This window comes from Rhinopithecus roxellana, chromosome 20 (assembly GCF_007565055.1).
Source record: "Rhinopithecus roxellana isolate Shanxi Qingling chromosome 20, ASM756505v1, whole genome shotgun sequence".
Taxonomy (NCBI): Eukaryota; Metazoa; Chordata; class Mammalia; order Primates; family Cercopithecidae; genus Rhinopithecus; species Rhinopithecus roxellana.
The window spans coordinates 52,288,403-52,300,660 of record NC_044568.1 but is presented as its reverse complement, the minus strand read 5'-3'; the positions used below and the strand labels follow the sequence as shown (position 1 = coordinate 52,300,660).

Genomic DNA, 12,258 nt, shown 5'->3' with positions numbered 1-12,258 from the left:
AAACAAGGCCAAACCAAAAAAGCTCCATAACTATACATCTCCACAGGTAAAACACGTAGACAGATGCAGCTGCCTCGACTGGTTCAGGTTCTAAGAGGAGGGCATTAGGACCGCTTGCCCTCCACAATAACAAGTAGTTTCATTCTAAAAGATCCCCAGATGAAAGCAGGATTCCGAGGAAGGGTAAGATGAAAGAACAAGTCTTAGGACCTGAACCAACTCTGAACAGCACCTTAAATTATGGAGATCTCATCTTTTGGTCCCAGTCTTCCAGGTCTGACCCTTCAGTGTCCAAACAACCCCCAACACCTGCCTGGCGGGGACACGTGGGCAGCAACATGGAGCAATAGTGCACAGCACGCTAGACACTGGAGGGCCGAAGCTGGGTAATGGTCTTTTTAGGTTCAGCCTGTCACACGTGCATTCTCAGAGCTCCCCAAACAGCACTCCACTGCTTTTGGCCCACTGGTGTCCAGCCAAAAATAGGCTGGCCAGGCATGGCAGCTCATGCTTGCAACCCCAGTGCTTTGGGAGGCTGTGGTGGGAGGATTGCGTGAACCCGGCACTTGGAGGCTGCAGTGAGCTATGATCACCCCATTCTACTGCAGCCTGGGTGACAGAACAAGACCCTGTCTAAAAATAAAGTTAAAAATTTGTTTGAGATGGAGTCTTGCTCTCGTACAGTGGCGCAATCTTGGCTCACTACAACCTCCGCCTCTCGGGTTCAAGCCGTTCTCCTGCCTCGGCCTCCCAAGTAGCTGCGACTATAGGCACGTGCCACCACACCCGGCAAATTTTTTTGTGTGTGTTTTAATAGAGATGAGGTTTCACCATGTTAGCCAGGATAGTCTCAATCTCCTGACCTCGTGATCCACCCGCCTCAGCCTCCCAGAGTGCTGGGATTACAGGCGTGAGCCACTGTGCCTGGCCAAAAATTAAAGTTTTTTTTAAAGCTGGTTACAGAACCTTCTATCCATTGCATGATGCTGCTCAATCATTTCATCTCTCAAGGTAATGTAATTTCTGTAAAGGACCTAACAATTCCAAAATGCTACAAATTAAGTAATTTTCTTAGGAAAAAAATAATTTCCCGAGTCCACTGTTACCTACAACAAAGAATCCTTCCTTAAATGCATCAGGGCAGCGTTAAAAGTCTGACTTTTCTTCTAGCATTGTCTTAAGTGTCACTCGTGCTCAATACATTGGTTTCGTTTTTTTCCTGACTCTCCTCTTGATAAGAAACCCATTAAACCTGAGCTAGAAGTAGCCAAGAGAACGAGACACCCCAGGTGTTGGTCTGCAGTTTCCAGTTGACTGCTGTGTGCCTCAGTTTAGTTTACTGAGTCATCTCAGCCACAGGCTCAGTCCTTTTACTTGGTAGTTACGCAGGACAAAACCTAAAGACTCAAGAGTTAGGTTGGGTCCATGTTTATTGTGCATCAGGGCTTAGAGGAAAAGCACTGGTCAGCATTGTTAGCTGCACCATCTGCCATCCTTCCCTGTGAGCCACCTCCGGGAGAGTCCAAATTCAGCCCAAGAAACCAGGATCAAGAAGGCAGAAAAAAGCTGTGGGCCACATGGCCACTCCTGCTGTATCTACACCTACCAGTCACTGAACACTTGTCCAAGTGTGACAGATTCCACGCAGGAGACCCATGTGGCTCTGCTAGGAAGAATAACTTATTTGCCTAAAGCTTTTTTCTTTCTCAAAAGAGGGGGAAAAAAAAAAAAAAAAAAGGCTGGTTTCTAGAAACAGATGTGGAATTGAAGAATGTCCCAGGGAGCTAAGTTTTAAGGACTAATCACAAACTTGTTGCTTCTCCACAATGTCCTGAATCCATTCCTTGCACCATCACACGTTTTTCATGCATTCAAAGTGTTTCTAGAGCTCCAGAACCACGAGTACCTCATCACGTCCTGAGCACTCACATCCCCCAGCAAGCCGCCTGCACCAGGCCTTTCTCTAGAAGTCCTGAGACTGAGTACTCTCCGAAGGCTGGAGGTTTGTGCGGAGTTTGTACATGTGGTTGAGCGCTTGTGTGAGGAAGGTCCCGCTGGTGTTGATCTCCATCAAGGTCAAGTTATCCAGCTAAAACAAGAAAACAGACCAAGTTGGCCAAGGAGTTTTTGATTTTGAGAAAAAGGTAAACTCTACCGAATAAAAATAAGAAACCAATGAACTTTCTAAAAAGCACAGCTAGTAATGCCTGCCTGTAATAGCCTCAGCAGACAGGAGGCCATGTGAAATTATGCAGCATCAAGGCCACTAGCACCCAGGTAAGGCAGCACCTACCTTGGCGTGTGCCTCCTGCTGTCTCACAAAGCTGTCAGCAGACACTCGGAGTTTGGCTATACGAGTATCCCACATATCCTTGACCAGGGTCCGGATTTCATCTGCCTTCGGGATGTTGTCTGAAGCACTAAAGGAGCAAGGGGTAAGTCAGTCAGGGAACACTCGATAAGCTGAGGCAATTCTGGATAGAGTGGCTCTTTTCAGGCAAAATACTCCGGCTATTCTAGACTCAGCAAGTCTGTTTTGCTTTATTTTCAACTTTAGGATGTAAAGATGTGTAGCAGTTAGGCTTGGTGCCAAGGACATTCGGCAGTGATCCACATGGTGTTTCTTTTGCTCACAGTAACTATCCCATGGCAGGCTGCTGAACAGGACTTCTGTTTACCTAAGAAAATTAGTAGAGAATCAGCTCTAAGTCAGAACCCTCTGTCTCAGGCTAACAGCGTTCTGTGCCGCATAACCTCCATCTACAAGGAATCGGTTTCAAGGGCTGGCTCAAAGGTCGAGTTCTATTGCTCCTTATTTACAGAGTGTTGAGCAGATCTCCCTATTCCCCACCAGGAATCCAGGGCTCACAGCCTAAAGAAGCAGAATACCAGCTCCATGCCAGGTACTGGGCTCAGCACTTTACCTGGCATTCCTATCCTCATAAAAGCCCTGAAGGGAAGGGACTCTCCTGCTCTTCAGAGAAGACAAAAACAAATTTCAAAAATCACAGAAGAAACTGCAAATCAGTATACAGCGAGCACACCTACACATAGCAAAATTCTGGCTAGAAGCTCAAAGTCAGCAAGGGCTGAAGGAAGGCTTTCACAAAGTTGAGGCTCCCTTTGTGAAATATTTTAAACTAACCTTGGAAGAAAAACTACAAGATAAAAGCAGAAGCAAATATTGTTCGTCGCTACGCATTACAGGTTATGCTAGACATTCTCTCTCCATATGCTACAAATAACTCCCGATTAGTAAGAGGCAAATCACTGGTACAAAATTTACGTGGTGAGTGTTATTTATAAACCCCCAAACATTTAGATCTTGTGCTCTGAACAGCAGGTTAAAGAACAACAGACCCCAACTCCTCATCAGCTGAACTGCAGAACAAATGTAAAATTAAGTCTCTTAACCGAATGAATTATAAAACAAGGTTTTTGATAAAAACTACATACATATTGAACTTCAAAAACAAAACATGAATAGGCCCCCTCACCTAGCTAATGCCAAATTCTTACCTAGCCTGTTTATAGATCCTCTCCCTTCCAGCTACTGTCCCCACCACCACTGCAGTCTCTCTCAGGTCCCTCTGAGGCCACATGCCCCTCCCAGGGGCTGGTCACTGCAGCAGAATCTATGCCTCCACTCCCCTGCTCCCACGAATGTACTACACATGCTCAAATACCTCTGCTTGCCTGGCTACACCAGGTCCTTCACACTGTGTGCCAGAGCACATCAGCTCCTCCTGCCTCACTGACCTCTCTCCTACCATCCACCTCCTACAAGTCTGCCCTCCCAGCAAACCTCTCTGAGCCCTCTCTGGCACCACTTGGCCTTACTGTGCTCTGATGGACTGTCAAAAGCATTGGTCACACTGAAGATTCACTATGGGCTCCCAGGCCCGCATCTCTCCCCCACCCACACCAGGAACCAGGCCTATGGGACAAACGCCACTGCTTGGTGCATTGCTGGTTCTTGGCTTTTTATGAAACTCATGGGCTGACTGCAGCCTCCTATCAGCCTAAGCACAAGCCCATGCTGTGTCCCCAAGTCTTCCTTTAAATTCAGCAGTGCCATTCGGTGGGCCCCCAGGCCTTCCTGCTGCTCTGCAGCATGCAGTAGTACTAGTGTCCCAATGGTTTGTTCTAGTTCTGCTCGTGAACCCAGTTAAAGGATGCCCAGGGGGCTTCAGAAGCTTGACATTGTACAAATGACATTCTAAGTATCTCCCAAGCAAAATTATCCACTTGTCTGCCTTCTTTACTAGTTTCACTCTTTCACTCAACAAACATGAGCCCCAGGCATCTCGCTGGGGACATATGCATACGAGACCCAGTCCCTGCCCATTTAGAATGGGTACATGTGATGGCACAGCCAGACAAACAAGAAAATTACTGCTGGCAAATGCCATAGCAACGTGTAGAGCTGCCAAGAGACCATGTATGCTGAACCCAGGAGAGACATGTTATACTAACCAGCGGAGGTGAGCACGAGCAGGGAAAGGACGGACTTACAGGGCAGAGAACAGTATATGCAAAGTCAGAATTCTTCAAGAAGTGACAGGGGCCAGTGTGAGCCTGAGCCCTCTAGAAGCAGAGGAAAGAGCTGTAAGAGAGGGTGAAAGAGGGAGGGGGAGGATGCACCAGGCTGCACACTGCTTTGAACACCATGCTCAGGACTTTAGACTAGAGGGAAGACTGAGGATTTTAAGCAGGGAGTCACATGGCAGTTCTGCCTTTCAAAGGCCACTCTGGCTGTGATGTGAAGAACGAATGGGAAGCTGAGAGGAGCCAGTATGGATGAAGGCAAACAAGCTACGGGGTTACTACAGCATGATTTTGCCAGGAAATGGGCTTTCCTGTAAACCAAGGGCAGAGGCAAATGTGAGTCCTCTGGCCTTTCCTGCGAAAGACACAAAAAACCTCAAATCCACCTACTACAAGGAGAAACGGGAGTAAAGCTGTGCTAAATAAAACACATACGTGGCAAAGAATGGCTACTGCCGATTCTGTGAGATGCGGGTGGCTCACACTGGGGTCCAATGTCGAGTGATGTGAGGCAGAAAAGAGCCAAGGGCTTCACCAGGGGGTGGAGAAAAGGAAAAATGAGAGAGAAAGGGAAAGAACAGAGAGAAAGACACACAGAGACAGAGTACACCTGGCAGGTATGTGTACACAGATGACCTCTGGTCACTGACCTGAGAAACAGGGTGGCCAGTGCTGCCACTTACGAGGCAAGAAGCAGAGAAGCGGAGAGGAAAAGCGGGGGCTGGAGGAAGGGCATGGCGAGTCCATCCAGTCTTGGGTGTGGCCTCAAAGAGGTGAGATCTACTTACTGATTTAACAGGAGCTTGGTAAGTTCCATGTAGTAAGGGCTGGGCATTGGGGTAAAAGTTTCTTCCTTTCGTTCATGATCTCTCATCTTCTCCAACTTTTCTGAAATTTAAAAGTTAATACATTTTACCATCATAGATATTTATTAAACCTTCCAAATTTACCTAGTGCCTATATTATCTGGCAAATACATCATCAACTAGCAAATACATGAAAAAATATTTTGGGACAACATTTGTATCATTAACTAGATGATCTGAGGCCTCCTTGAAACTTTCTCTCCAAAAGGTAAATTTTTGTCACTGCTTTGGCCTACAGAACATATTCCTAAAAAGAATGTTCGAGTCAAAAGTTTGATGTTTGTGTTTTTTGTTTTTGTTTTTCTTTTTTAGGGAAACAGCAAAGTACTTTACTGTTTTTTTTTGTTTTTTTTTTGAGACAGTCTCTCTCTCATGCCCAGGCTGGGGTGCAGTGGCAACATCACAGCTCACTGCAGCTTCAACCTCCCGGGCTCAAGCAATCCTCCTGCCTCAGCCTCCCAAGGAGTAGCTGAGATCACAGGCACATGCCACCATAACTAGCTAATTTTTTTATTTTTTGTAGAGACGAGGTCTCACAATGTTGCCCAGGCTGGTCTCAAACTCCTAAGCTCAAGTGATCGTCCTGCCTCAGCCTCTCAAAGTGCTGGGGATTATAGGAGTGAGTCACCATACCTGGTCAGTATTTTACCTTTGATGCAATAAGTGATCAAAGTAGTCAGTGACTTAAATTTATTTATACTAAGCCCTGTTCAGAAGGGAGCAAGACAACTTACAAAACTAGAGCCACCCTAGTCTTGGTGTGATATAATATCCTAGGGGTCTGAGCCACCCCAGCCTAGGAGCGATACAATATCATAGGGGTTAAGCCACCCTAGTCTGGGCATGATAAATATCCTAGGAGGGTTAAGCCACCCCAGCCGGGAGGAGGCATGGTATCCTAGAGGGGTTAAAGCCCAGCGTCTAGAATCAAACAGCTGTGTCCAATTCCACCAGCATCGGCACTGTTCTCACACATGCTCCAGTTCCCTCAGCCCTCCCCCTCTGCAGAGAAACCTGTCCTGGGTGTGGACTGTGGAATGTAGCTAAGGGACAAGCACGGAGCACAGCTACGCTGCAGGGTCCCTCTGTAAAGGGCCAACCACCCATCCCCAGGGCCCTTGGTGCCGTCCTACAATCCTGGCCCAGTTCCTTGGTCTACTCACCCTCTCTTCCCTCTCTTCATTGCCACCAGCACCACCTCAACCCAACACGCACCTCTCACCTGACACTCAGCTGAGTGTGACCCACATGCCACCCCATCCCCCAAACTCCCTGCGTAGCTCCTATGCACTCGAGGACCAGCCTTCCAGGTGTCCTGGACCCTCTCACCTGCACAGGAAGGCACTCCAGCAGCTCTCATGCTCTTGAATGATCACTATCCCCTCCCTGCTTGATCCTCCCAAACACACTAATAGATACTGCCTTAAAAAGAAGGCCCTCCCCGGACACCCCTCTGAGCTTTCTTCTGAACGCACTAGGCTCCCCTTTTTGCCTCTTGGCAATTCCTCCTGACCTCTCGACACTGGGACACAGAGCTCAGCTTGCAACCTCTTTCTCCACTACCTAAACTCATATCCACACCACCTCATCCAAATACCACCCACGTGCTCAGAAAGACCTCCAAATTTATACTCCCATCAGCCCCTGAGCCCTAACTCCTGACTCAATAATCTCATTGCTGCCGTAACCTCCCTCTGGATATCCAGAAAGCACAACAGTTCAAACCCCAACTCCTGATACCCACTGCAGCCCACAGCCTGCTCCTGCAGCCTCCCACCTCAGGAGACAGCAACTCCCTCTCCTTCTGGGCCTCCAGCCAACAGCCTGGCTGTCAGCTTTCACTCTTCTCCCTCACACCCCATGGCCAGTCCTTCAGCCAATCCTGCTGCTGCTTCCTTCAAAACACACCTAGACGCCCACCACATCTCCTACCTCCATCAGCTAGAGGCCACCCTCAGTGCTTGCCTGGATTCATTCCCTGCTCTGCTCCTATCACACGGACCTTCTCTACACAGAAGAGTGATCCTTTCATTAACATCTGAATCAGCTTATGAAACACCTCTGGTCCACCTTTCTAGCAAATAAAGATACAATCAAAATTTTTGGCCAAGACATGGAACAATAGGAACTCATATTTCTTGTAGGATAAAGGCTCAGCTGCTTTGAAGAACCAGGTGGCCGTTACTTACAAAGTTAAGCATTATCCCTAAGATCCAGCAAGTCCATCATTCTAGGTGTTTATTTACCCGAGAAAAAAACATGTCCATGAAAAGACTTGGACAAGAATATTCACTAAAGCCTTATTAATGGCCACAATGAGCCAGGCACAGTGGCTCACACTTGTAATCCCAGCACTTTGGGAGACCGAGGTGGAAGCCCAGGAGATCAAAACCAGTCTGAGCAACAAAGTGAGACTAGCTCACACTTAGCTAATAAAAATTAGCTGAGTGTGATGGTATACACCTGTAGTCCCAGCTACTCAAGAAGCAGAAGTGGGAGGATCGCTTGAGCCCAGGAGGTGGAGGCTGCAGTGAGCCATGATCAAGTCACTGCACTCCAGCCTGGACATCAGAGCGAGACTCTGTCTCAAAAGCCAGAAATGAGCTGGACACATTAGTACACACCTGTAGTCCCAGCTACTAGAGGCTGAGACGGGAGGATCGCTTGAGCCCAGGAGTTGGAGGCTGCAATGCACTATAATCACACCTATGAATAACCACTGCAATCCAGCCTGGGCAACAGAGAAATCCTGTCTCTCAATGTTTTTTAGAAGCCAAAAATGGGAATCCCAAATATCTACCAACAGAAGAATCGGTGAACAAATATATAGTATGGAGAGTACCCAGCAACGGAAGAACTAACGAGGTAGTGTGGATATGAGTTTAGATAGTGGAGAAAGGGGTTGGGAGCCGAGCTCTGTGTCCCAGTGTCAAGAACATAAACAGGTAAATCTCAAAAACAGTGTTAGATAACACAAGTCATAAACAAAAAAAATGACATACTAGATTATTCCATTTAAATGAAGTCCCAGAACAGGCAGAACCTTTTTTTTTTTTTTTACTTCCTGAGATGGAGTCTCGCCGTGTCTCCCAGGCTGGAGTGCAATGGCACGATCTCGGCTCACTACAACTTCCGCCTCCCGGGTTCAAGCAATTGTCCCTGTCTCAGCCTCCCAAGTAGCTGGAATTACAGGCGCCCACTACCATGCCCAACTAATTTTTCTATTTTTTAGTAGAGACGGGGTTTTGCAATGTTGGCCAGGCTGGTCTTGAACTCCTGACCTCAGGTGATCCGCCCATCTCAGCCTCCCAAAGTGCTAGGATTACAGGCGTTGAGTCACCGTGCCCGGCCCAGAACAGGCAGGACTTATCTGTGGTGCAGAAGTCAGGAGGCAGCAGGCTATTGGGTAGGGTCTATAGACTGGTGCCTCACTGTTCCCACAATACGGCTGCAGCCCAGGCAAAAAGCTCAAGGTGAACTCTCCACACCTTCTGACTCTAGCCTGCGATAAAACAGGCCCTTGCCATGTATCACCTCAGGTCTGGATGGAACAAAATTGCCAGAGACTGATTTTAAACAAGGGGCCTGGAGAGGATGCTGCACTAATGGAGCCAGGCCTGGTGGGTCTCTCTGCTAAAAAAGCCTTCTGGACAGGTGCAACAACTCACATCTGTAATACAAGCACTCTGAGAGGATCACTTGAGTCCAGGAGTTTGAGACCAGCCTGGGCAACATAGCAAGACCCCACCTCCACTAAAAAATAAATAAATAAATAAATATATATATATATATATACACACACACACACCCCCACACACGTTTTAGTAGCACTTGCAGGCTATTAAAAACAAAGTGTACAAGTCAATGGTGTTCAGTATATTCAGACTTGGGCAACCATTACCACAATCAATCCCAATTTTCATCATGCCAAAAAGAAACTCCACAATCCCTCCATCACCCAAAGTAAGACCCCCGTACTTAAGCAACTAGTAATCTATTGTCTCTATTGATTTGCCTGTTCTAGACAGTTGATACAAATGGAGTGATACAGTGTGTGGTCTTTTGTGCCTGGTTTCTTTCATTCAGCAAGATGTTTGAGATGTTTCAGGTTCATCCATGCAGTAGCATGTATCAGAATTCCATTCCTTTTTATAGCTGAGTAATATTCGACCCTTTTGTGATATATTATTTTCATGCATTCTGTGTAACTGCTTCTCAACATGCTAATCTATACTTAACTTTTAAAAATTTAAAACAAATGCTTCTTTAAGGTCATATATTTATTTTAAAGCAAATTGAAATATCTTACATTAAAATATAGGCTGGGCACAGTGGCTCACACCTGTAATCCCAGATCTGCCAAGGTGGCCAGACCGCTTGACCCCAGGAGTTTGAGACCAGCCTGGGCAACATGGCAAGACCCCATCTCTACAAAAACGCAAAAATTAGCAGGGTGTGGTGGCACACACCAGTGGTCCCAGCTACTTGGGAGGCTGAGGCAGGAGGATCACTTGAACCCAGGAGGTGAAGGCTGCAGTGAGCCGAGATTGCACCATTGCTCTCCAGCCTGGGTGATGGAGTCAGACCCGTCTCAAAAACTCAACTACAATTTTCACATACACCAAAACCTAACATGACATTAGTAACTCTGGTTAGCAGACTCTGCTGAGGTGAATCTGGAAGTATTCCTTTCAGGTGATCAGTGGATAACAGAACAGAGGAAGCAAGGACCTAGTCAGGAAGGAGGATCCATGCCTCCACCCCTTGGGAGAGGGTATCATCCCAAGCCCAGCCCCACCCACTCATCAACCAGTCTCCACTGCATCCTTACCTACGTCCATCCACTCTGGAGGGAGCAGGCGACATTTCTGTCTTTGTTTCAGGTTAATTGCCAGCCACAGGGGCACTTCCACTGGTAAACCAGGGTTAAAAGGCCCCAGGTCCCCCTGACAAAAGTAAAACAATTCCCCGTAAGATTAAAAAAGAACAAAAAAAGCATTACTGTGCGTCACTGCTATCAAATAAGAGGCAAGGCATTGCAGAGGCTGAAGTCCAAATGTAAATAATAAAAACCCAACTGTTATCAGACTCAGAACAAAGCACCTCCTAAGCGGCTCCGAGACACCTGCGAGCGTGGAGCACAGTCCTTCCGGCCTTTCCACGGAGGGGGATGTAAATCCCCCCGGAGTGGGTCGGGGGTGCTCCCTCTCCCGCCTGCACCCTCCAACTCCAGAACAGGTTTCACACCCCCAATGTTGGGGTCCTGGGGTGCGGGGAGGTGGGTCTGGGCAGGTACTGAGCCTGCCCTCCTCCTCCAGGACTCCCAGCGCCAAGGTGCCTCCCTTATACTAAAAACGCAAAGCCAGGCGGGCGCGGTGGCTGACAATTCCAGCTACTCAGGAGGCTGAGGCAGGAGAATCACCTGAACCCGGGAGGCGGAGGCTGCACTGGGCCGAGATGGCGCCACTGCACTCCAGCCTGGGCGATAGAGCGAAACTCCATCTCAAAAATAAAGACAAAAACAAACAGAGGTAAAGCCGACTCTTACCCATAATCCCAGCACTTTGGAAGGCCGAGGTGGGAGGATCGCCTGGGGGAGCCCAGGAGTTCGAGGCCAGCCCCATCTCTACCATATAAACAAGACGGGCGCAGTGGCTCACGCCTGTCATCCCAGCACTTTGGAAGACCGAGGCGGGTGGCTCATGAGGTCAGGAGTTCGAGACCAGCCTGGCCAAACATGGTGAAACCCGTCTCTACCAAAAATACAAAAATTAGCCGGGCGTGGTGGCGGCGCCTGTGGTCCCAGCTACTTGGGAGGCTGAGGCAGGGGAATCGCTTGAACCCGGGAGGCGGAGGCTGCAGTGAGCCGAGATCGCGCCACTGCACTCCAGCCTGGGCGACAGAGCGAGACCGTCTCAAAAACCAAAAAACAAACCAAAAAGGCCCTGTAAACCCAGGCGTTCGGGGCCGCTGGCAAACGAGAGCAGCCTCGCTTTCCTCATCCGAGAAGCGGGAACTGCGGTGGGCGAGTCAAGCGCAGAGTGGTGGCCTCCGCAGATGCGGGAGCAGGGCGAGCCCGCGACCCCGGCTCTGAAGGCCACGCGGGAGCCCCGGACGCGCCCAGCCCGGCCTCCCCTCCCCTCGGCGCCCGCCCTTCGCCCCACGGCGGGCCCGGGCCTCACCCCGATGAGGTAGATCTTGTCCAGACTGAAGTTGGGGATAATGGTAACCAGCTCCTTCTCGGCGAGGAACTCGACCTCGGCAGCGTCCATGGCGGCGCGAGCGGCAGGCCAGAGCCTCACGGTCTCCTCGGGTTCCTCAGCGTCCCGGAGGAGGCGCCGTGGCCGCCGTTTTCCCGCCACGGCGGGAGCCCGCCCCGGCCGGAAGACGGCCTGCGCCAGCCTATAGGAACGCGGTAGACAGCCTATAGGCGCTGTCTGCGGGCGGCGGGGGCGGAGACCGCGGTCGCAAAGAGCCCGCGGACTGGCAAGGCCAAGGGAGGCTGAGCGCCGGCCCCGCCCCGGCCCGCGGACAGGCCCCGCCCCCACCCCGCTCCGCCCCGCCCCGCCCTGCCCGTGGGCGAGCACCTGGCGCTGTCGGGACCTCCCGCGGCTCTGGTGTCCCTTTGCCTCCCCGCCGGCGCCCGCCGCAAACAGCCCTAGTCAAGAGCCGGGGGTGGGGTTCCCGGCCGCTTCTACGCCGGCGTTCTGCGTGGGGCCAACAGTGAAAGCATTTATTTTATTTTAATTTTTAAACAACTTTTCGTGGATTTGGGAATCTCCCTATGTTGCTCAGGCTGGTCTTGAACTTCTGGCCTCAAGCGATCCTCCCACCTCGACCTCCC

At 49.6% G+C, this 12,258-nt stretch overlaps 1 protein-coding gene across 1 annotated transcript; it reads right to left on the bottom strand.

Moving 5' to 3' along the window:
• Positions 1–1,412: 1,412 nt before the first annotated feature.
• Positions 1,413–11,774, bottom strand: GINS2 (GINS complex subunit 2). Its single transcript, XM_010355610.2, has 5 exons — positions 11,597–11,774; positions 10,246–10,360; positions 5,337–5,436; positions 2,294–2,420; positions 1,413–2,089 (listed from the first exon to the last, which is right to left on the bottom strand). The coding sequence occupies exons 1-5, from the start codon at positions 11,684–11,686 to the stop codon at positions 1,964–1,966; spliced, it is 558 nt and encodes a 185-aa protein (XP_010353912.1). The 5' UTR covers positions 11,687–11,774; the 3' UTR covers positions 1,413–1,963.
• Positions 11,775–12,258: the final 484 nt, after the last annotated feature.